This window comes from Bacillus rossius, chromosome 15 (genome assembly GCF_032445375.1).
Source record: "Bacillus rossius redtenbacheri isolate Brsri chromosome 15, Brsri_v3, whole genome shotgun sequence".
NCBI lineage: Eukaryota > Metazoa > Arthropoda > Insecta > Phasmatodea > Bacillidae > Bacillus > Bacillus rossius.
In genome coordinates, this window is record NC_086342.1 from 29974187 (window position 1) to 30000965 (window position 26779).

The 26779-nt window shown below is 40.1% G+C and overlaps 1 protein-coding gene across 1 annotated transcript in view; it reads left to right on the forward strand.

Annotated features, from left to right (window-relative positions):
• LOC134539669 (paired box protein Pax-6-like) overlaps positions 1 to 26779 on the forward strand; it is a 247352-nt gene that overhangs the window by 134625 nt on the left and 85948 nt on the right. The window contains exons 5-6 of the mRNA XM_063381856.1: positions 5816 to 6041; positions 6084 to 6088. Coding sequence (XP_063237926.1) covers positions 5816 to 6041; positions 6084 to 6088 — 231 coding nt within the window. The remainder of the gene's footprint in view (positions 1 to 5815; positions 6042 to 6083; positions 6089 to 26779) is intronic.

The following is a 26779-nucleotide window of genomic DNA, read 5'->3' on the forward strand; positions in this document are numbered from 1 at the left end:
AGTCACTGTTGAATTTTTCAAGACTTTTTTTTTTTAAAAAAAGGAATGATCCTTTTGAAGTTTAACACAGCCCTTTGTATTTTTTAGATGTGATTCTTCTTGTTCGAAGTATTATAATGCAAGACTCCACTTATATCGTTGCTGCAAGTCGGGAAATAAATAATAAATAAAATAGTTTTTTTTTTGCACCACGCAAAAGCGGATACGCACTGCTGTTTCCAGAGACTTGAACTTACATGTCTCAGTTAAAACTGAAAATTTTGCTTATTCGTCAATTTAATCAGTTCACCAGTGCTACTAGAATACCTACTTAGTTTTTATTCATCGTGGTTTTATTTTTAAGGTAAGTCTACTGTCAGACCAGACGTGACATCGATCTGGTGCATTGTAATTTTTATTCGGAAATGGAACAGGAACACGCAAGGTCCAATCACAAATATTTTCACATTTGTAAATTTACATGACAACAAATGTTACACTACACAAAATAGTGTTTGCAGTAATACTGCGTCCGGATTCTTATCCGGTGCATTTATGCTTTGAGTTGTCCCAGTACCTCCAATAGTTAAAGTTATTTGTAAACCGTTCCAAAAAAAAATATTTTTCCAGTATTAATATTTGAATGTATTTTCCATGGTTTTAAAAAAATTGCTTGAATAAAACATCAATTAAGATATATAATAACGCACTAACTCTCGTAAGAAATACTTAGTATTATCTCTAAAAGCATATTTGTTATATGTAAGTATAGATTACCATAGCCATGTGTTGTACAAAGTTGCAATATCTTTCCCGTAGTTTCAGGAATTTTCTTCGCGGGAATGTTGTGTATGAAATAAATAAAATAATTTAACAAAATTGATTTTGCTTTATTTTTTTTACGTGATTTCGATGAACGTCTTACTTGATGGTCGGGGCGGCCACGCCAGAAATATTGCGACACCAGACCGCGACAAACCCGGCCCATAATTCACAACCACTGGCTCAACTGACTCCATATATACATCAGAATCATCAGAGAGCATATCCACGTCCATTACCAAACAATATACTGCATTCCCCGTCGCTTCTCGCGGGGCTCGCTCGAGCGCAAATATCGCGCCTCGTTCGGGGGCTTGTTTTGCCCCACTGGCCCATTTCTCTGGCTACTATTTGCTTCATTTGATACCTACTTCACTCCTCTGCTTTTTAAATTGCTTCTTCTTGGGCGATGTTGCTTGTTTTCTTTCTCACCTCCGACATAACCAGTTTTCGCTTAGGCATTTTGCGATTAATGGCTCCAAAACCCAAGTTACTAACCTAACAGTTATTCCGCTCAACTAAAAAAAATCACCCCAGTGCTCACTCACGAGCAAATTAAACTTCAAATCATGCAAATCGGTTTATTACTTTCGGATTTTCAACTCTCACTCACTGACTTCAATTCGACGCTCCGCTTCAACGCTCATTACGTCATCACTGCAAATGTTAACAGGGTGAGTCACACGTAATGACTACGAGAAAAGTCTGTTCTACTAAGCTATAGCTTTCATAGGTAACAGGTTTTTAAGCGGTGTCGAATCCTCACCAGAAGTGACACCCAACCCGAGATTAGAGACATTCATATTCCTGTCGGAAATTCATGTCAAAAAGGCTTCACGTAAATACCGTGTATCATGCAGATGTGGCCACCCCCTGGCTGCGGAATGGCCTTAATGCAGAAAACGTGTCGAACAGCATGGTCGGACGGAAAAAAAAAAAGTCAGCAGATGCGACGTTGTGGCATGGCTCCTGGTAAGGGGGAAGGGGGGAGACAGCTGCGAAACACTTGAACTGCCATCCTTGTCGCTGTTGCAAAAACCACGCGGTTCACCATTGTTTTCCCCCCGCTGCGCGTGGCACCCTGTATACTGTATACAGCGTGTCCCGCGCACACACGCGCACAGACGTCAAACCTCTCCGCGACGCTATCCTTCCCGACAGCGCTCTCGAGGTGTACCTGGGGATAGCGTTTCCTTCAACACGCCCTTCCCCTTTTCCCTCCTGCAGAAAACTGAGAGTATCTCCCGCTACAAAGAACCGCCGTCTCACAAAAGCCCCGTCGCGAGACACATTCATCTCCGACGCGCCTGCGAAAATTGGATGTACAGGATGTGTCCGCATGCGAAGACCACGATTATTCCGCGTGTTCATTTCACTCCAGGCTAGACTGACTGAAGCCTATCTTAGCTCTCGGTACACGGTGCTGCCATCTGTGGCGAATGGCGGGAACCAGTACTCCCAAAACCAAAGGAAAACTTTATAGTATTAACTGATTAATTAAATTTAACATGATCGCTTTAGTAAAATTCCTTGTCGAAAATCAAGCACATAGCCGGAGTTTAGTGGTATTTCGAGTCTTTTTCGCTTTTATCGAAGTCGTTCGATTATATGGAATTAAATTTCGCTCTAAAGTTCGAATGATTCGATGGTCGACGTAGCTGATCCGGCAGCGAATTCTAGCGGCGGGCGCGGAAACTACGTGTGATTCGCGTCCAGAAATGTAGTTGAAAACACAGTTTTAGTGTAGGTATATTAATTACGGTCGGTATTATTTTGAAGAATTCTACGTTAAATTTCGTGTCCGAGTTTCGTATCATAAGGGTATTTGCAACATGAGAACACATGAATTTTCTCGTCATCAAGGTTAGATGTTATACATCTCTGTCGAGTACTGTAAAACACGCCCACATTATTATTAGAGTTCAAATTGGTCGATAGCAAATCTCATCCTTTGGCGGGTCAAACGTGATTGGGCAACTACTTCTTATCCTTGTTCGCAATTGGCTCAGGGTCGCCAAGAGAACTGTAGTTCAAGCATCAACGCGAAGCAGATGTATATGTTGCTTCAAGTCTACTTTTCCACCTGCCCAGTGAATCCGCGAAATAATAGAGCTTCTACTTATTCCTGTGAAGACAGGCGGGCCGCTATTGCGCAACTCATCGAGAGAAAGGATTTGTTTGCGTCAGCAAAATGTTTGTTTATATACGGCGAAATAGACAAATTTTGTTGACACAACAATATGACTTTTTTTTCCCAACTTAACTGTACATTTTGTGGAGTGTAACAAATCAATTTTGTTGGTCATCAAATTTGACTAGGCCAAAAAAAAAGGTTGTTATATTTATTCAACATACATAAAAAGTATTTTTTTTCGACGTGACAACGTCTAATAAATCGATGAACGCCGGTTGCACGCACGAAAAAGAATGGCTCATTGTCCCGTTACGCCCATTGTACGCTTGCGCCGCATCTATCTCTCTACCACTCGATTGGAACAACCATTGATTTGACTTTTTCGAGGTACATTAAACTTGAAACACTCCCATTCGGTTCCTACTTTTCCTATCATCGTCCTATCTTTAACAGTATAACACATACTGAAAGAAGTTAAATAGCAAACATGTATAAAAGTTATAGTTAAAATAATCTCTTCGTTAAAGTAATAAATATATTTGAATTAATGAGTGCAAATAAAAGTAGATTTATAAATTAAATTGCAGATTTCATTTCACTTCTTCTTTGTATCCATACAAAATAGTGATAATTCAATATAAATGATTCAATTTTATTCATAAAAGTATGCAATAATTTCTTATGACGTTGTCACGTTAAACTATCGTCCGTGAACCGACTTTACAGACAACCAATTATTTTTGTTTTTAATTATAACGAACATTTTTTTTCTGTGCACCCTGTGGCACACGACTGGTCCGTACAAGGAACAAGAACTTGTGTTTTGGTGGTGCGTTGGAGAGGGGGTAGAGGAGAAGAAAAAAGGCAAATCTATTACGTCTCACTGGGCGTCACGAAGGCGGATCCAGGGTTGTGTGGGGAAGTGGGGACGATGTTGGGAGGAGTGTTTTGTGCCGGCCACAATCGCCCATCCGAGGGGAAGATAAGTGGGCGGGCCGCTGGCACATGTTGCGACTCCGGGCACATGCCCACCTTCCCCCCCTCCCCTCCTCCGCCCCTACCCTCGCATCGAGCCGGGGGGCATTGTGACCCGACCCGACAATGCACAATGCGTTTGTTACAGCCTTTGCGGTGAATGGCAACAGTGCCGGTAAGGAGCGCGCTGGGTATTGATCACCCACTTCCCGGACCCGAGCGGTACTTTTCAGAACAGAATCTTCTGGCCTCGTTTCAAGTTACACACGGAGAAAAAAAATTACATATTTGAAAATAACGTGATCCTATAGACTAGCATTTACAAAAGAAATATTATTTTTCGTAGTTCCGCCAAAATTTCTAAGACATTTGTTTTAGATTTATTTAATTAATTATAGAAATCACATTACAAATTTAACATGCTTATTATTCGTGCACTTTAAAATACTAAAATGTGTGATGTCTGCGTGAATTGAGAGAAAAATATTTGAGTGTGGTGGCACAGATGTGTTCTGTGGAAATTTTTTTTTTGTTTCATGGATAGATAATAAAGATTGGAAAAAATAATTTAATCTAAATAGATTATTTTGTGGGAGGAGGTACGAAAATGTCGCAAAGTATGGTAAATAAATTATGAGTTTACAGTTTTTTTTGTTCACTATGTTAACAGCATTCTTAAATGTTCAACTATGGGTAAATTTAACCAACGCTACTTCGTATTTATTAAAGGGGTTGAATAAAACAAGGAACATCAACAATCAATTTGTGCAAATTTTGTATTACTCTTATAATATTTATCTAAAACTTTTACCTGAAAATTTTTTTTTGACTGGACGAACCATTTCTACAAGGGGTTTAAAAAGTAAGGAGTGGAATTTAAAAAAAAAATCATAACTCTCTTAGGAAGAACACTATCAATTCCGTTCAAAATGTTTGTGAATCTTATAATTTTTATCCAAACCTTTTGTCTGAAACAATTTTTTTAATAATACAGACAATTATAGCAAAGGGCTGAAAAATCCTGGGGTTGGAATGAGAAAATAAATAAAACTTCCCTACCTGGTACAATATGGTTTCCATTATTATTTTTGTTTAACTGTCTAAATATTGACTTAAATTATTCTAAAAATTGTTTTCGTTAATCCACCCAATATTGCAAGGGGTGGAAATAACCATATATTAAAGTAAAAATAATACTTACTTGTTATAATTTATTGTATGAATCCTAAACCTCATTTAAAACTTTGAATAAAACAGTTTTTGATGAAACGAATTATTACCGTAAAAACATGGGTACCTTAGTTGGCATATAATATGGAATTCGTTCTATGTTATTAAATGATGCGTTGTAAACTGATGAATGCTGTATACATCTAGTTAAAAATATTCTTAATATTTTCGCCGCATGGAAAATGAGCAAAATATTTAATCGATCATTTTGTAATACCGGAGAACACAAATATGCTATGTATATTAAGTTCTTAAAATGTTCCAGAAGTTTTTAGAAGTTTCCAAAATATTTCCAGAAGAAATAGGTACTTCTAAATGTATAACCTACGCCTGTAGACTGTGCAAAAAGGGATATATATATTTTTTTTTACAGTGCGTGCACACAAAATTCCAAAGAAGCACATCTGGAGAACTTTGTCGTACGAGTGAGAGATCTGAGATCTGGCAACAGCGCACTGCGGCACCCAAGTGTTTGTTTTAGTGTTTTTTTGTTGTTCTGTAAATATCTGATGTCCATTTATGCCTATGTATTTATGTAATTGTCTTGTTGCTTTGTTGGCTTGTGGTCCCTGCAGGTGAGCAGTGCCTGTCTGCCGGATTGTCACTGCAGTCTCAGCGTGGGACGGCGCATGCCTGCAGTGGAGTGTTGGCTGAAGGCGCTGTCTCTGCCCGCAGGTGTCTTCCATAAACCGGGTGCTGCGCAACCTGGCCGCGCAGAAGGAGCAGCAGGTGTCGGCGCAGAGCGAGTCGGTGTACGACAAGCTGAGGATGTTCAACGGCCAGGCCCCCGGCTGGGCGTGGTACCCGGGGGCGCCGCCCACGCCGCACCTGGGCCTGGCGCCCAACCCCGCCGCCGCGGTGCTGCCCGGCCAGGTGGCCCGCGACGACGTGCACAAGAGGGGTGAGTGGAGGGGATGAACACAAGGGTGAGGGTTTCGGAGAGTTGACGTTTCGGAGAGGTGACTTTCCTGGTCCATCAGTTGGTGAGGCCTTCCCAACCACTCCTTCAGTACGTTGACTATGTGACTGACGAAGTGCACAAGAGGGGTGAGTGTCTGCAGTCGACCAGCCACATGGAGGTGGAGGGGAGAGAGATACGGTAAGGATTTCGGAGAATTGACGTTTCGGAGAGGTGACTTTCCTGGTCTATCAGTTGGCGAGGCCTTCCTATCTACTCCTTCAGTACATCGACTATGTGATTGACAACGTGCACAAGAGGGGTGTCTGCCGCTGACCCACCGTGTGGAGGTGGAGGGGATAAACATAAGGGTAAGGAATTCGGAGAGTTAACTTTTCGGTGACTTTCCTGGTCCATCATTTGGTGAGACCTTCCCACCCACCCCTTCAATACGTCGACTATGTGTTTGACGATGTGCACAATATGGGTGAGTGTCTGCCGTCGACAAGTAACTTGGAGGCGGAGGGGTAATATATAGTGGGAGGGTTTCGGAGAATTGGCATTTTGGTAAATTTTATTGGTCTATCAGTTGGTGAAGTCTTCTCACCCACTCCTTCGGTACCCCCACTATCCTATTGACGACGTGCACAGAGAGGGTTGAGTGTATGATGCTGACCGGCCACGTGAGGGTGGAGGGGAGAAAGATAGGTATAGTGAGGATTTCGGATAGTTGACGTTTCGGTGACTTGGACTATCGAGCATTTTGTTCACATTTTCCTCCCTTCTTATGTCGCTAATGTGACTGGCGGCGTGCACAAAAATGCTGAATGAGACGAATTTTTAAAATAACTGTGGGGATATTGGTTTTATTCTAATATGTTGATACATTGTTTTTATAATAAATGGATTAGTAAACGTATTTTGCCTTCTTTCATGAAAACTGAATAATTTGAAATAAATTCGAGTAAATAAATCTGCAGGCACGCATGCTCCATTGATAAAATTCTGAAGATTACCATACAGACGTTTTTATTGTCTTGTCAGTGTTCGTAAATTGTTGGATGCAGGGGTGTTGGTGCTGCCGCATCATCATGGATCCCAGACTATCACGGCCATTGAGTACCATTTGGTTTGAATTAACTTTGAAATCAGATTTGTAAGTCCATGGCATTGTGATCATTTGGCATTCAGCTGTATATGATGTGATTAGAATTTAATCAGGGTTTTCAATAGTGATTTTAAGGTAAAAAACGATAACCCTTTGAATTTAACTAATTTTTAAACTATGAACTAAATAATTATGATAAATTTGCCAGGTTTTATGCATAACTTGCCGTACTGCATGAAACTTACGGTGCCTGGTTGTCAAAGAAATTTCCCTTGCGAACTATAGTACATATACAATGAAATTATTTTTTATGATGGTTGCAACTGTAATTATTTTTACGGAACTCTCCCTCGAACAACTTCAGGATAGGATAGGTATCAATATAGGCTAATACTTGTGCCTCAACGAATTCGTATGTTCAAGTATGGTTTTAAATAAATATATTTGAACAGTAATTCTTAGATCACGTACCAAGATTTAAATTATGAACAAATAAAGACCTGCAAAATTCGCAAAGTATTCTGTGATAGAATTTAATTCACACTCTTACACATTTAAATGACTTCTATCATTGGTTCACAAGTTTTTAAATACGACCTAAAGGACTGGAAGCCAAAACGAAAGCACAAACAGGTCAGATTGCAGCGACAACAGCTAATCGACTAATTACACAGAGGATTTTATCGTGGAGGTGGCAAAGTGGCAAATAACGTGGTATTTACAGTCTCTACAAATAAAATCACTGTTAAGGTGGACTCACAATGATGCGCCCGTCCTTCAAATACTTTCTGATGCATTCTGATACATTCTGATGCTGCCAACAGAATAATGGTAAAAAAAACTATCTTGCACGTTTATATTACACAGACGATCATGAAAGTTAAGAATGCAATAAATCGTTTAACTCAATTTCTTTTCGCTCTGATATTTATTAAGGTTTTTAAATGTTAAAACTATATTCAAATATAATGTTAAAACATTCAGTTGAAGGAGATAAACAAATCAAACAAACTTAAAATTACCTTTTAAGTTAGTAAGGTTTAGCCGGCAGTAGATAACTTGCTAACATTTGGGAGGTCGTTTCATCAGCACAGACGGATGGAATTGTCCGGGCTATCTGATTGGCTGTATGTCACGTGATTGACTAACGGATGAGGCAGATCATTGTTGAGTCCAAGCTTCAAGCGCCAAACACACGGAACAAGCGGCGCGCAGTGCTAACATCATAACATCACCGGAGCTGCTGAGTACGAATCACAGTCCGGCTATCCAATTTTGTGCTCTTTCAGTTTATTTTTTACAACAATTTAGGGCAAATTGCGACGTGATTCCTGGTCAAGGTGTATGAATGGAAAAACCAGTAATTTCAGTTACATCTAAGACGAACTCCTCAGTCATTAACACAGCAAGAAATATTCACCTTAAATTTTTAAAGATGTAGGTTGCTGACAGTTCACGTGGCTGGTATTACTTCCCCTCTCACGACAGTCTCTCGCCTCCCCTCCCCAGCATGTACCTACCCTCCCGCCCACTGCTGGTTGCATCGGGGCGCGCGCATGCGCTGTCGATAAACCAAGGCGCCATTTTTCACAACGTTTCACCACCCCTTCCCACCCCCCACAATCCCGCGTGGCCATTGTAATCAACCAGGCAGGGGTTCGTGGCACGCCGCGCTAATGTCTGCCAGGGTCAGTCGCGTACGCGGCTTCTAACTATGGAGAGGGGGCTTGACCTAAGGTATTTGGGTGGTGTGGGATATGTGACTCCCCGTTAGTGAAAACTCCGTAATTTTGAATGAAATAACAGCATCTTAAATAGAAAATCTTTAAAGATTTTCTGACGTCTTGGAAAATTCATCTTCAAAACTATTGTTTTATTTGATTATTAAGGAAAATTAAGTTTTGAAATACCAAACACAGCAGAGTAGCACTAAAAAATGTTAAAGAGTAAAATTTTACAAAAAAAAATGACATTTCTACAGATGAGATAGGTATGTTATCTTTTTTATTCTCATATGTATGTATGTATGTGTGTATATATATATATATGGATTTGACAGCAGACAGGGAAAACCTGAAAAACAGGGACAGCAGAGAGAATTGAAATAAATTGCCTCAAAAATACAGGGAAAACGCTCAAACTTTGGATTTGAAAAACAGTATCAGTAATTTTTACATTCTATGTAGTATCTTAACGTCTTAAACTTTATACGTATTTTAATCATATGTTTCGCGAGCCGTAAGTAATTCGTATCACTAATAAAACAAATATTTAAACGTATTTGATACAAACAACGTGAATAAATTTGAAGCACAAACAAAAACAAAATACTGTTCAAAGAAATATACAGTTGTATTTTTTTCAGCCTGCGTGCAAACGTGTGAACTGGCTATTTATTGTCGTGCCCAAAAGAAAACCGCCAGACAGGTTAATGTCAGGGAAGTTGGCTGAAGGAAGAGTGTGGGAACCCTCGTCTGCTGACCAGCTCCGGCTGACTTAATTAAAATTTCAATAAAGAAGATCTGCGCAAACTCTAAACAATTAGCCTACATAGCATTTCTTTTTCATTTTTCTCAATTTAACCTCTCAAAGAGTTAAATAAATAGGAGTATGTTTTCTTTTATAAAATAAAATTATTTCTCTGAAGCTTATCAAACGGTTAAAAAAATATATTGAATACGATTAACTGATACATTCTAATATTGAGACAGTTTTTGTTCTCGTTACTACTTACCCGAATTTGACACAATTTGGAATATAGGTAGTTAATATATTTCATTAATAAAAGAGGGTATTTTTTTCCACAGAGATAAAAATATAAAGTATCAAATTTCTGCCCACCACTGTATGGTGATAATACTATGTATTATCGACGATATAGGTACAAGGGACTATTTGCTGAGTTCATCAGAACGCTTAGCAACAAAATGGACAACGGTTACTAGGGTTCGGAAATATGAAACTAAAAAAAAAAATAGTTTTTGTAGCTTTTCAGTTGCATCATTAAAATATCTGAACTTTATTGAGTGCGAATTAAGCAAATTCCTCATCTTACATAAAACAGAGATTTCAAGGAAAGGACATTGCTTCATTTATATAATGATAACTACATGTTAATAATTTAGTGAAATAAGCATACAAACGAACGTAGATTATGGATTTTCTTGGCTTCTGAGTTGCAGCCACGGCGACGTTTCGGTCGAACTTTCAGTCGCCATCATCAGGGTAGCTGTTACCTACCGAGGTTCTTGGGAATTCTCCTGCCTTTAAATACTCTCGCCTGAGAGGGGGAGTAAGTGCAGCCGCAACCAATCACAGAAGCCCAGCTCCGATTGGCCAAACCATTACACCAACCAGAAGAAAGGAAGCCTCTGATTTGCCCACAGCTGCAACCAATCAGGAAACACTCTCCTCTAAGGAGAAATCAGGTAAATGCCACTCTGATGATGGCGACTACAAGGCCTTCAACGCGGCTACAACCCAGAAGCCAAGCAACTCCAGACAATGGCCGCGAAATCTGCAATCTTTATTAAACGTAGAGTATGCCGAAAATTATATGTCTATACTTATGCATTACTTTGATAGAGCAAGGAAATCCAATGGACAGTCGCGTGACGTATTTAAATGGTGTATTTGATATTTAAAATATATACCTGTTCTTCGATGACCATAGAATAAATACCCCATGAGACCCACACAAATCGCGTTATTTACCAGCACAAGGATAAAATCCACATTCTTTTACAAAATGAGGGCAGCATAATTTGTTAATTGGCAGATGTCTCCATCCTGGATGTACATTATTGCTTTCATTTTTTGCAAATTAATTTCTGGCCTCGAGTTTTTTTGGAGCGTAGCATATAATTATGAGAACTAATAATAAATGTGATTAAGTATTATAGTTTGCAGTAAAGTCTGTAACGAAATAGATGGTCACAAGTCAAAATTTGTCTTTTACAGAAGTCGAAAGGAGATGATTAATTTATTTACTAGCGAATTTATGTCAAATTCAAGTTTTGATATTTTTGAAATACTGATACTGACCCAAGTTCATGAATGCAAAGCTAAGACTTGTTACTAAAATTGTTATTTGATTCTTTTTTTTTTCTCTTCCGAATAGGATAACATTTAAATGGCCGAAAATGTGACTTGTTACCGTTTACCTCGAAACCATTAAAATATTACTCAAAATTAAAAAAAAAAAAAAAGGCGGTGTATAAGTTCACACGTAAACGGCCACATTGTTGATTTAAAATTATTTCGGATCGGAGCGGCGCTGGCCTCGAGACAGGCGTAGGTCGTGGGAGGTCAGAAAAATGACAGAATGGGCCGGGCTCACGCCTCGACGATTCTGACGTCATACGACGAAACTCGCTCGGATGGCGCTGTTTACCGGCTGCTGGCGTCATCCATCACGCCGCTCTTCGGAACTAATCAGTCCCCAGGAAACCAGTTCCCTGTATTGGTGGTGCGGGAGGTGGGGGCGGGGTGGCGGAGGGGGGGAGGGGGGGGGGTGATGGGATTGGATGCCATTGAAAGGCGCGGCCGTTGTAGACATTGGGCGGCCATGTAGATTAGAGGCGGCAACGGTTCTCTCTCGCCCCGGGAAGATGTCTAGGGGGATCTCGAGACTTGTGGAGGGGAGGGAATTTACCCCCACCCCCGCCACCCCTCCCTCCACACTCTCCCTGACAACCGAGTTCCCCCCTTCTTCGCCGGTTGGGAAGCGCCAGAAGAGCTTTTCGAGAAGGGAAGGCGGGGAGCAACTAGGGAAGTTCTGGCTCAAACTAATTTTCTCTTACTTTCTTACCCACCCCCTCCTACCCTTTCTTGAGTTCCACTGCTCCCTCGCTCTTTCGCCCGGTTCCGCCCCTCCCCCTTTCAAGCCTATATTTCGCCGTCGCACATCGTTAAAACGAGAGCGCGAAACACGTCGTGCGTTTACGAGGTAGAATCACAAAATTATTTTGCTTATAATATTTCCTGTTTTACACATTATTTTAGATGAATTAATATAATAACTAAATTCAGATGTTAAAAAAATATTTTTTATGTATTTCCTAGCATGTACTGAAATCATGAAACAATGTGTCATAGGTAGAGACCGGAAAATTTGCAGATTCATTTCACGATATGCTAGAATCCAAACCACTGTACATTTATATTGCTTCTGTGATTGGCTTAGAGATTATCTGAAGGACTTTTAGCCAATGGGAAACCTTCAACCAAAAAAGTATCGAATCGCAAGCGTCCCAGTTGACAAGTGTCACGAGTCAATAGCCAAGGAGCAAGTGGCATTTACCTGAGTATGTAGAGGGTTGTGCAGTCTATCCTAGAGGTCATCAAAAGCGCGAATTTTTCCAGTCTCTAGTCATAGACCTACTATTTATTTTATTAACAGTTCGTATGTAGCCTTCGTCTTGAAACACTTTATGCTTAGTATTACATCATTAATTTAATTAAAATTAGGTTTGCTCAAAACTGAAGAAACCTTTTTCAGAAATTTTGGAAAAACCGAATTTTCATTGATTTCTTATTGAAGACGAAGACTGCATACGAACGGTCAATCCGAAACAGCAAAAAAACTATAAATTGTAAATAAATTAGGGATGTACGAGGAACAGGTCAGAAAATGCGTGATATTTTTGTTAGGTCAGGAAATTTCAATCAAGTAGCCTAGTTAGAAAAAATGTCAATCCGGTGTCACTGTGACCCTGATGCCAGTCACCTTGCTCTAAGATAAGATGCACAATCCTCCGCACGTCTACGTACTGTGATTCGATACATATTACTAAAGATCCTGAAATTTCGTGAATTCAGTTGGTGTCAGGCAGAAATCCAAAGCCTGGTGTTTTATCTACCTACCATTGCTTTCCTATTGGCTTATTTCATGGCGAGAACCATTTTAATCTCTTTAATTGGCACTGGCTGATTCGCTGATTTCTCTCCCAGCGGGGCGCCATTGGCCCACAGTCGCCGAGGGGGCGTGTCCAGATAACTGCGGTCCAATAAAGGACACAGGACAAGCGTACGAACACTTGCATTCTATATTGCGACCAAATTGATCCGCGAAATTTCCGTACCTCTACATATTACGTTTAAGTGTTTCCTTTGGCTCTGAGCCATTCATAATTTATTAGAGTTCTAACAAATTCATTTATTTTCTGCAACCAGGTTGGAATCCATATTATTGTATATAATCAGGTTGGTGTAATTATTTGATTCTCTGCTGCTGTATTCTTTCCTCTTTCATAATTTCTGTCTACTGGTTACACCTATTTTGCAAATTTTGTTAGTGGCTTCCAATAATTTAGGGCATGTCAAATAATGATAAACGATAATAAAATATACAAAAATTTGCATTATAGTCTGTTGAAAATACAATGAGCAAATTTTGTAAGTATCTTTACTGATAATTAGAGACCTGCAAAATTCGTGGTTTCGATGGCCTTCAGGATAGACTGCACATACCCCTGTACACTCGGGCAAATAACGCAAGTTCATTGGCTGCCAACTTGTAAGTCGTCTCAGCTGGTTTGTCTGTGATTCGATCCTTCTTTGGTTGAGGGTTTATATCTGGTTGAGATTCGTCCAGATGAACAGTAAGCCAATAGCAAAATTATCTAAGAGGTATATGTGTTTTAATTCTAGCCTATCACCGAATGAATCCGCGAATTTTGCAGGTCTCTACTGATAATATACCAACTGTGGCCCGATTACAGAACAAGAACAAAAGTAAACATGTTTGAATTCCATCCTATCGCAAAATGAATTTGTGAATTTTTTGATCCCCAGATATAGATGAAATTTTCCACGTCACGAATTTTTTTTTCAAAAGCTTCATTTTACTAACTCTATTTCCTCATAAATATTAATAATCACATTAACATGAAATAACAGGGAGTTACCTGCGAAAATTCCGTGACTACCTGCGTTTACCATATTTCGTAAATACACCTATTTACGTTGACGAATATTCCGTAGGAGGCCACTCATTCTAAGGGTGTACAAGGAAGGAGGGGGTGGTAGAAAATTAAATTTTACCATTTACTGAGTGAACTTTCGTAATATAAGAGGGAAACATATACGAAAAAATTTGTAGTGCATCTCGTGTTCATTCTGGGTTATTTTTTTGGCCAGCGATAATCCACAAATATATTTCGAGACAAACTGTCTGTTCAAACACTGAAGGCTATGTCATCACCTGTGATTAGTGATTGGTAGAGACCTGCAAAATTCGCGGATTCATTCTGTGATAGGCTAGAATTCAAACACATATACCTCTTAGATAATTTTGCTATTGGCTTACTGTTCATCTGGACGAATCTCAACCAGATATAAACCCTCAACCAAAGAAGGATCGAATCACAGACAAACCAGCTGAGACGACTTACAAGTCGGCAGCCAATGAACTTGCGTTATTTGCCCGATTGTACAGGGGTATGTGCAGTCTATCATGAAGGCCATCTAAACCGCGAATTTTGCAGGTCTCTAGTGATTGGTTGAATTTCTTTCCGGTGCATGCCCACTGTCGGCCACGAATAACAACAATTCTGTGCGGAAACAAACGTGCTCTAAATGGCCTGGCCGAATAAGGTAAGGGCTTCTCTTGCAAACGCCCTCCAATCACAATGTGTGAATAAATGACGCTGCTGAAATACGTATTGAAGTCTAGTAAGCGAACATATTATCAAGCGAAAAAAATTACTGCCTCTAGTAATATTGCAATGCTGGTGTGTAAAGTATTTTTGAGCATAGTTGTATTTTATGGCACGGGAGGCTGGATTTGGTCTATGGGGTTGCCTCTGAGTGTTATCAACGAAACTCTGCTTTGTGCATGGTTTCCAGACTGTTTTCTAACTGTGCAAACAATTTTGTCACTGCTATGAAGAATACGTAAGCCCGTGGTGATTATGACACTGTTCGGAAGAGTCAAAACTGATACTGGTGTTTATTTCACGGCATGTTTCAATCAGTGAAAAATTACAAAAGAAGATCCTGGAGAAGTTAGTTTTTTATATATAACTATATAAAAAAGGGGCATCCTGAAGAAATCCTTGAACCGGCGAAACTTTGTTACCGAAGTCATGTGAGGTTGTGTGTTGATTCGTCTGTCAACTTTTGTTTTCCCGTATGTTGTCAGTGCAAGATCTTCTACTCGTTCGCGAGCCGAAACTTCATTACGTCTCTCTCTCTTTCTTTCTCTCACACATACATTTCCTCTCCCCTAGAATTCATCTTTCACCCTCACTTTTTTTTCACCGGGCCATCCACTTTCAACCCGAAGTCTATATGCGCTTTGTTTCAAACATTTTTTTCCCCATCACATCCTTTTAATCTTCTTCGGCGGACACTTAATATTTCTTGTTTCCTCCTTTAGGGACGTTTTATCCTATGTTTTATTTAAGAACAAATGTGTTGGTTCTTTGCGCAACAGCGCCGCTGTTCCACTGTAGGCAATGTTTTTGACGTGACATCGTCTAATAAATCGATGAACGCCGGTTGCACGTACGAAAAAGTGTCCCGTTACGCACATTGTCCCACTACGTTGTGTCCCGTTACGCTCATTGTCTTCAGCGAAAACCAGGCACTCGTTAATACATATTTTACTTTGTTTATCGCGAGGAGCTTTATTATTAATGAATTATAAATAAAATTTCGTGCCCGGGGCCACAATTGCATATCATTTTCAGTGTAATGAATGTAGCGCAGTTGTTTTTACTTCTTATAGGAACAAGTTATATTTACCATTATTACATTCAAGTACAAGTAGATTTTTTTCTTTTAGTATTAAACTATTTGAAGTGTCACGCACATGTTTCGGGTTAATTTCTCGCCAAGCTAAACTCAACTTGCTTATGTATAATCAGTTTAAACGTGATTAGGTAACTGCTTCTTGTTCATAACTGACTCATGGTCGTCTAGGGAGTGAAGTTTAATCATCAACGTGTGTTTCAAGTCAACTTTGCTACCCATTGAATCCTCGAAACAATAGCACCTGTTTGTCTCTGTTGAATTCATGTGGAAGAAAAATATTTCTTACGTACGTAAAAAATATTTGAACAACAGTTGCACCTATTCTTCTGTACTGTAATTCAAGATTCAACATGTAAAGGTCTTTAAGTTGCATTTTAAGAATAAAAAAAAATAGTTCTGAGACTGTCACTTCACGTTACCAAATATTTCGAATTACAACAAATAATTCTGTAGTCTTACAGAAACAATGCATTAGTAACCGCAAACATTTCTGCCACTATTATCCTTTTTTTGATACTAAAGAACTGTATATTTGTTGTCAGCACAAATATTTGTTTGAAAACATATTGGCAAAACTTAGTTTGGACATAAATGTCGGATTTCGTTAAAAATTATATGGCAAACAACTCTATATCTGAGTCCACTTCAAACAGGATATTGGTCCAAACCAAGTATTATGAACATTTCCTTCTTACTACTCAGTAGGTACTACTCTCTAAGTATTTCTGATGTTGTAAATTCTGCACTGTTTTCCCTATGAACTGGCGATATTTTATGTGATTGCGTACATTTTTTGTCCATTGTTTTAGTAAACGGCCTACGCACGCAAAAATGAATTTATTCCAATAATTTAAGCAAAAATTTTTGGATAAATGTTTGAAACCAAATATTCCATAAAAAGTGAACTGTTTCATCCATCTTAGACTGGGAAAGATGTATGAATTATATATCGGTTATTCGAGGCCTCTTGTGTAACGATAATTCGTTATTATCATTACCTGAAACAATATTACAACAGCCCGATTTTCCATTGTATTTCAAAAATATTAATGTATTTATCAAAGTTTTTATCATGAATTTTCTTTAAGATACAATTTTTCTTAAAATGATTATCGTAGTAGTATAGACTTCTGATACTTACCTGAAATTAAATACATTTACCATAATTCAATTTTTTTCCTCTAAAGTCCCTAAAATATTTTTACAGACAGTGGTTCCATGCGTAACCCCTTTTTTTATCTCATAAAATTTTTTGACCTAAAACATAAGCTCTTAGTGAGTAAATTTGAATATATATATATATATATATATATATATATATATATATATATATGAATACGTAACGGCAATGAGTTTACTGTTTGAGAAATAAAATAAACAACACGGGATTGTTTATCTCGTAAACACTGAACTCCAGCCGGCCAAAAAGCTCATTACCCAGCAGGCATTGCGTCTGGAAAAAAAGTTGTTGGATACGACTAAATGCTTGTGTAATCAACGAAAAAAATACGTATTTGATGTTGCTAAATACATTGTTGTCTCGACAAACTTTGATGTACGAAAAAGCAAATTGTTATTCTGCTAACCAAACACAGAGCTGAATCGAGTGAACGAGAGGGGGAAAAAAAACTGCTCAATGCAAATTATTTTGTTTTATTTACCAAGATTTCATAATTGGTTTTGCACTGTTCAAACATATTTTACTCAACTCGAACATTTCTCTCCTTTTTTATTTGTCAGGATTTACAACTGGTTCACATTTAATTGAGAAATGTCAAAAGTCCCGCTTATTTTCCAACTCATTTTAAATCCTTTAGGCGTATTTGAAATTGTACTACACAACGAGCTTAATGTTTTATACTAACCATACTCAGGCAGTTGAAAATATAAAACTGAAAGTAACGCAGATATCTTAGTTTTTTTACAGTTAGCCTACTTATTTTAAGGTACATAAAATTAAATAAATATGTTTTTCTAATTGATTTTCGACATGACCGAGTGCAATGTAAGTCAGTGTCTCCACTAAATGCTTTTGCAGTCGCAGGAACAGATAAATATTCTTGTTTCAGTTGATTGTTCGAACAGGGAATAGTTCATTTCAATTACCATCCACGGATTAAAAATTGACGGTTTAAAGTTAAGCACCGTTACCAGGGGAATATACAGTAATGAGTTGGGATGAGTTTGTTAATTTAAAGAATAAATGTCATAACGGGTTAACTTTGAGCAACTGTCATTTGTTTGCGTGCTAAGAAAAAAAATCATGATCGTCAGAGGTACGGAAATTTCGCGGATCAATTTGGTCGCAAGATAGAATGCAACTGTTCGTACGCTTGTCCTGTGTCCTTTATTGGACCGCAGTTATCTGGACACGCCCCCTCGGCGACTGTGGGCCAATGGCGCCCCGCTAGGAGAGAAATCAGTGAATCAGCCAGTGCCAATTAAAGAGATTAAAAATGTTCCCGCCATGAAATAAGCCAATAGGAAAGCAATGGTAGGTAGATAAAACACAAGGCTTTATTTTTGCCTGACACCAACTGAATTCACGAAATTTCAGGATCTTTTATAATTGTATACTATAACAAATTTTAATATTCTTAAATTTTTATTGGATTTTTCACCTGATGATCAGTGGCATAGGTGTTATACTATATTCAAAACAAAAAAATATACAAGTTTTTAATTTTTGTTTCGAAACTCACCTGATCTATTATTGTTCACGAAGACTTATTTGTAGGGGCAGGTATTTTTCGCGTAAAAATCTGAACGCCTACTGAACGCCTACAACAACGTATACCCACGCCAGCAATTTCTTCCTTGTGATTGGCGGCCGTCTGCAAGAGAAACCATTGCCCTATTTGACCGAGCCACTCATGACGCGTTTGCTTCCGCACTGAATCACTGTGATTGGTGTTGAAACAACCGACATGTACTTAAAGAAAATTCACCCAATCACGAAACACAGACGATGCTACAGTATTTTAACTATAAGCTAGTCTGGGAATCTTTTCGCGAAATATTAATGCTCCTACTTGTTTGTAGAGACCGGAAAAATTCGCGGTTTCATTTCGCAACATGCTAGAATCCAAACACTTTTAACGTTTTGCTGCATCAGTTATTGTGCCACAGCTTATTCGAAGGACTCTGAGCCACTGTAAAACTCTCAACAAAAGAAGTTCCGAATCTAAGGCACCCCAGGGAGGTCACTTAGAAAGCGTAATGTTCCAGTCCGTACTTATAATAAATATTTTTTTTTTACAAAAATGGTGCATACTTCTTAAACATTTAGGACACTGAAGTTAAACCACTTAGTTTGATATTAAAAACAGTGCGGTTAGATACAAATTATGTTTAACATCGAATTTTTTTTCTTTCTGAAAATTTATTGGAGTTCAAATAAATTGTGACTTTCGACATTTTCAAATCCACATTTTAACGTCACAAAATTTTATCTTTCAGCTGCTCGAACTCTTAAAATCAAACAATTATTTGCTAACCCAGTAATCTACAATAAACAACGGAACGAACAGACAGGAAAAACTCGTGGTTTAATTTCGCTATAGACTAAAATACGTAAGGGAATGCACATTTCGAGAAAAGTTTCAGACACTAGCTGAAAGTTAAAAACACTCTATCATCGTCTGTGTTTCATTATTGGGTGAATTTCCTTCAGGTACACGTCAAGTGTTACAACACCGATCACAGTGACTGAGTGTAGAAGCAAACGCGTGCTGAGTGACTCAGTCAAACGAGGCAACGACTTCTCTCGCAGGCGACCGCCGATCACAAGCAAGAAACCTCTGGTGCGGGTATAACTTGTTGCAGTCTAATAGGCGTTCAGAATTTTTCGCGAAAAAACGCCTGCCCCATAATTATTGATTTTTTCCCCTATATAAAAGCGTCAGACCAAGCTTTTAAGCCTGCTGAGGTCGTATCAGGATTCACTGAAGTACGTACTTGTATGTACTCGTCCCAGGAGGTAACACCGCGAGGGCTGTCCAAACTGGAAGTTAGGTATCTCAGAACACAGAGAGTCTGGATTATGTTTAATTGAACCAACAACAACGGCAAAATTTGTCGCTGCAGTAAAATTACCTTCTTGAATTAATTAAGAATAAACACCTTTATTTTCCACATATTTTTGTGGCATGTTACCAACCCGAATTAATTCAAAGAAAAATCTTTGTGACAGAGACTTAATTCGCGGTGGTTGTAGAACTTCATTCAATTAGACATGATTTAATTCAGACGCTCAGTGTTAAACCTTAATAACTTTCTCTGTTATTTACAGTAAAAATGTTGTTCCGCTTAAACTTCAAAGACTTATAACAGCCTTGAGAAAAACCTTCATCCATGTTATGCTAAAATTCAAATAATTATACCTTAATGCTGCTTCTGCCATTGGTTCACTGTTAATCTAGAGGAATAGAGACACTCACTCATAGAAGTGTCGAATCACAGGCCTCCCAGTCGAGACGACTCACAAGTCAGCAGCCAATGTACAGGTGGCATTTTCCCGAGTGTGCATAGGATTGTGGAGTCTATCCTGGAGGTTATTGAACTCGCGAATTTTTCCGGTCTCTATCCATAAGTCGTATAGATGTCTTTAACTTGTTTTGTAGTGATGAACCTGCGACCAAAGTTTTACGGTCGAATTTAGACTGAAACCTATATTTAAAAAAAAGTACTTTACCAGCAGTAACAGATTTTGAATGATCCACCAGTTTGTTCCAATTACTGTTTTCTAAATATACCTCATGTTTAGGGACCAAACCAATTCGCGGTTTCGATGACATCTAGGATAGACTCCGCGATCCTATACGAACTCGGGAAAATGACTACTGTCTCGTGACACCTGTTAACTGGGGAGCTTTTAAATTAGATACTTATTTTTCGCTGTGTTTTTCTTTCCATCGGCCCAGAGTCGTTCATATAACCTGTGGCCCAATCACTGAAACAGCAAAATGATTAGTGTGTTTGGATTCTAGCCTTTCGCGAAATGAAACCACGCGAATTTTTCCGATCCCTACGCATGTTTACTTGTATGATCCTACATCGTTTAGTGGTTTATTGTATATTCTGACTTGGTAATATTACAGCTAACTTTTCTTTTGATTTATTTTCTCGGTTCTGACTGCACTGGTGTTGGAGCGGCCAGAGAGAGAGAAAGAGAAACAGAGACGGAGAGAGAGCATTACTAGTTTAGTTGGTATAAAGCGTGTTAGGTTGTTGTAATTTTTACAGTGCTTCCGATTTAAATGCTCTTCTCTGCTCGGGCTGGCAAACACATTGGCTTTTTAAAGGTTGAAACGGTGTCCCGACACGGAAAACAGCCAATAAACTCACGAGGCTGCCCGGTCGCGCCACGCTAATTCCAAAAGCATAATTACATCACCGCTGCGACATGTTTGAATTATTCGCCGGTGGCGCCACGGTCCATTTGACCGCGCTGCGCTGGGCGGCCCCGCCTTCACATATCGCATTATGCTAACCGGATGCAAATCGCCTGGAACAGCCCGCCGGGTGGGGCGCGGCAGTTCGGTTCCGGCGGTAAACACATCCTCGATTACCTTAGCCAAACACGGCGCATCGCGGCGATTACAGGTATGGCTGCCGACCCGGGCAAACAAGACAAGCAGCCATGGCTTGTGGCGGTGTTTACCAACACTGCGCTCCGTCAGGGACGGACCAAGGACCAAGTACACCGGCGCGACGAGCATCTGTGCAGCTCGGTGTTTACCAGGGGCCTCTGATACAGGATATGACCAAAAAAACGGAGAATAATTTTATTACTAGGGACCGGAAAAATTCGCGGGTAAAATGACCGCTAGGATGAACTCCACAGTTCTATGTATACTCGGTCAAATGTCACCCACTTATTGGCTGCTGTCGTGCGAGACGTCCCAACGTAGTAGCCTGTGATTCGTTACAGATTTTTTTGAGTGTTTCTTATTGGCCCAGAGTCCTGAAGATGAGTTGTGAGCCAATGGCAGAAGCAGCATTGGTGTATAACTGTTTGAATTTTAGCATATCGCGAATTGAATCCGCCATATTTTCATGTCTCTATTTATTACGAACAAAGTAATAAAATAAGCTTATATCTAGGGGCAGGCATTTCTCGCGAAAAGATTCGAACACTTATTAGACTGCAACTAGGTATACCCGCACCTGTGGTCTCTTCCTTGTGATTGGCGGCCGTCTGCGAGAGAAGTCATTGACTTATTTGACCGAGCCAATCAGGACGCGTTAAATTCCTCATTGAATCACTGTGATTGGTGTTTTTTACAATTGACATGTACCTGGGAGAAACTCACCCAATCACGAAACACAGACGGTGCTACAGTGTTTTAACTTTCATATGGTCTCAAAATCTTTTCGCGAAATCTGCATTCCCCTACTTATATCACATTCGAACTGATCTCCTTCATAATTCTCTCTTAGACAGCGATGTGCACCATCCATTATTAAAATCATTTTTGGGAGGGTTTTCGGAAATGTCTTTAGCTGCTCAATTCTTTTGGGGGGAGGAGGGAAATTCGGTGAATGAATTTTGATAGCAGCAACCGCTGACGCTTCATCTATTTGAAGTAATAATAAGCTCTAAAGCCTGGTCCGTTGAGATAGTCAGTGTCGAGTTTGAACAAGTTGAGACTTGTCAGTTGGCTTCCAGAGCCGGTAGAGTTAGGTCTTGTTTACCGTGTCTGTCGCGCATCATGGATAGACACCCGGAAATTTCGCGGATTCGTCTAGCCTCAGGGTAGAATTCATAGTCATAGATGTGCTCAATCCATGTTTACTTTCGCAATGGTTGATTTCTTGACGAGAACATTTTTATCCCTGTTAACTGGCACTGCCTGATTCGCTTACTTCTCTCATAGCTCACGGTCGTAGAGGGGCGTGACCAAATAACTTCGGTCCAATCATGAACCCAGGGCGAGAGTGTGATGGTTTGCATTCTAACTTGTGACTTAATGAATGCGCAAAATTTCCGTATCTCTAGGGACTGGAAAAATTCGCGGTTTCTATGACCTTCAGGATAGTCTGCACAGTCCTCTGTACACTCGGGCAAATGAAGCCAGTTCATTGGCTTCTGACTTGTGAGTCGTCTCAACCGGTTTGCCTGAAATACGATACTTCTTTGGTTGAGAGTTTTCCATTGGCCCAAAGTCGTCCAGATGAACAGAGACCAACAGCCAAATAATTTTAGCTTATTGAAAATGAAATCGCGAAATTTTCTGTTCTCTGGGTTTCTCTAATCATGGATTTCGGACAACCCGTTAACATTTTTTTTTTTTGAAACGGTGGCCAGAAAAATGGGCCAACGGCTTCCTCTTTCGTCACGAAAACGTGTCGTGCCACACACACTGCTGCTGATCCGCACAAAAACCGAACAAAAGCTTCCCGTTTGCCCACATCCAGAAATGCTTCCAATCATTGAATCAAAATCGATTTGGATAAGCGCGCACCGCTAGCTAAGGAGAGTATTAAGTAGGACAGTAGTTCAAATTTGATACGAGCTTATTACTTTGTCCGTAATAAAATTATCCACCGTAATTTTGATCACATCACGTGTATTAAAGTGTGAGATTAATTGTGACTTTTTTTTAAATTCATTACTTATCTTGTCCACGGAAAAGAAACACAAAAACAGCTATGGGCATAATAAAAACGCAACTGGCGAAGAATCCTGAACAGAAAAATATTCTGTACTTTTAAAAATAAAGACAGTGTTGGAAACCAGTTTCCAAGAAATTTAAATATACTGTAACTTTGTACAAAAATTGGCTATGGTTATTTTTACATATATTAAATAGGTTTTACGAGAAAATACTAAGTATTTCTTACAAAAACATTGGTGAATAATTACATATTTTAGTTGAAGTTTCATTCAATCTTTTTTTTTTTTTTTTAACTGTGGAAAATATACTAATAGAATAGTCAATAATTGGACTTTATTTTGCTCGAAGTTAATACTGGAAAGCTATTCAAGGAACGGTTTACAAATAACTTTAACTTTTGGAGTTAACTGGGACAACACAAAGCTTAAATGCCCGGGTAAGAATCCGAACCCAGTATTACTACGAACACTATTTTGTAGAGATAGAGAATTTTTTTTAAAAATGTAATTGTACAAATGACTTTAATCGTAGGAGAATATTTCTGGTTCATTTACGAAAAAAAATGCGTCGGTCGACGCGCCTGGCCGCATCCGGACATCCCCCTGCGGTTGTAGGCAGCCCGCGGCGCAGACTCGCGACGGCAGGCGAAAGGCAGGGTCCTCCCCGCCGACCAATCACCGGCGCTCTACAGGCGGGGGAGCGACGGCGCATGCGCGCGGGCCGACGGGCGACCGAGCTGCCTCCTGGCGGCGCGCGCGCCGAACCAAGTTCGGGAAGACACGCGGCGATAGGTGCGCAACACAAGAGTCTAGCGGCAGCAATGCTACCTTCCTGCAACTGGCCGCAAATGCCGATCCTTACCGAAGTTAGCCGATCGGGAGCGCCTACCCCCTGGATGTTTTTTATTTTTAAGCGCGCGTTTTTTCTCTCCAGTATAAAAATGCCACATAGACTGTTTAGTGGATGGTTGGTTATATTAGGTAAGTATAGCTACATTAAAAATACTGTAAAATCATTTTATGGTTGCTTAGCAAATAACTTTTTAATATGTAGCTATCCAGCGCTAGGAAACAGTTTACATGATTTCACAGTATCTTTAATGTAGCTATCCTAACCAAATCAATCGTCCACAAAGTTTTAAAGTATTTATAATGTAGCTAACCTAACCTGATTGACCATTAGTTATCATGGCCTTACCTGAAAATTACAATTTAATTAATAAATTTACTTTTATTTGCATTCATTATTCAAATATATTTATTACTTTTGAAATTATACGTGCTCGAATTTTTTTTACAAGTACAAAAAAAACTCGCACCTGCCGGTATTTGAACCGTCAACCTTACGATTAATGATAGCGCCGCTGAGCGCTTCGCCACGAGGCCATATTCGACAAATAGAAGTTTCAGATGACATATGATCGTGCCGCCGGCCCCGGAACGAGCCTGAGCGGTGCGGCAGCCGGCCCCGGAACGAGCCAGTTGCCAGTTGCCAGTTGCAGGAAGGTAGCATTGCTGTCGCTAGACTCTTCTTGCGCAACACACGCAGAGCCAAGGAGGAGCGGTAGAATCCGAGAGACGCCACGCAGGGTTTAGACTTTCGTACAGCACAGCCATCTATGGTCATTTTCGTTTGAAAATAGTACTTCTGTAGGTCTCAAACACAGCAAAATTTCAACCGAACTGTGACATCAACGGAATCCGCGAATTCTTTCCGGTCTCTATATGTAGAGACCGGAAAAATTCGCGGATTCATTTCGTGATAAGCTCGAATTCAAATAATTATACCGTTGAGCTGCTTCTGCTGTTGGTTCACTGTTAATATGTAGGAATCTTGGCCATCAATCAAAGAAGTATCCAACCACAAGTTACCCATTTGAGACGCCTCAAAATTCAGCGTCCAGTGAACAGGCGCCGTTTGTCCAAGTAGGCGGAGGATCATGGAGTCTCCCCTGAACGTCATTGAACTCGCGAATTTTTCCAGTCTCTATCTATATATGATCGTAATCGACCAGTGAGTAGGGTCTTGCAGTTTTCACGAAATAAATCTGATCACTCATTAGACTGCAATAACATATGTCCGCGTTGGCGATTATTCCCTTGTCATTAGCGGTCATCTGCAAGAGAAGCCATTGCCTTATTCGGCCAGGCCATTCAGAACGCTTTATTTGCTTCCGCGCAGAATTTTAATGATTCGAGTGCCGACAGTGGGCATGCGCCTGGAAGAAACTCGACCAATCACGAAACACAGGTGATGACATACAGTGTTTCAACACCCGGCTTGTCTCGAAATACTTTCGTAAATAATCGCCGGCTCTACCTGTCCATCACCAGTAGTGGTCCAAATGTAGGCACGCCCCTGAAAAAAAAGGTTGTTAGAGGAACTTGCAGTGGCCGAGAGCACAAATTCCGTAATTCCGGCACGCCAGGGGCTTATACAACCCGTGACTCGAGTGGGGCGAAAGAGTGTCGGTCAGAGAAGAATGAGCGAGGGAAGCTACGGCCGTGCTAATTTACTCCCCGGTGCTTCAGTACGCGGGGACTCAATTAAGTAGGTTGCCGGCCGGGAACTGTTTAAAACGTCGCAAGGGGGGAAGGGGAGATTGTAGGGAGAGGAGATTGGGTCCGAGCAATGAAGGGATGGATCGGTGTTGGCGGGGGTTGGGGAGGAGTAAAGAAGGGGAGACGAATAAAAGTTTGGGTTTTGCTAGTTGGAGGTCTCGGGCGGGAAGTTAGTTCGGTGTACTGGATACTTGTAAGAGGGAGGGGGTGGGGTGGATGATGTGTTTGGTGGGGGGAAGATACAATCGACGGATCGCAATCATGGAGAGACGCAGTTTTACTGCCGCTGGCGCGGGAGAGGATGATCAGCGTGAGGACCGAATGGGGCATCACGCATCAGGCTCGGGGGCCTAACGACGAAGTACACACCCTTCTACAATTCACCGTTAGAAACCAGGCACAGTAAACTAACATACATTTTCCACGAAGACCGCAGGAGAAGATTAAATATATAATTAGAGACCTGAAAAATTCGTGGGTCTATTTCGCAATAGGCTAGAATCCAAATACATTTGCCTTCCTTGCTGCTTCAGTGACTGGGCCACAGTTTATTTGAAGGACTCTGGACCAATGGAAAACGTTCGACAAAAGAAGTATCGAATCACAAGCTTCCCAGTTAACACGTGTCACGAGTTATTAGCCAATCAGCAGGTGTAATCTGCACAAGTACATAGAGGATCATGGAGTCTATCCTAG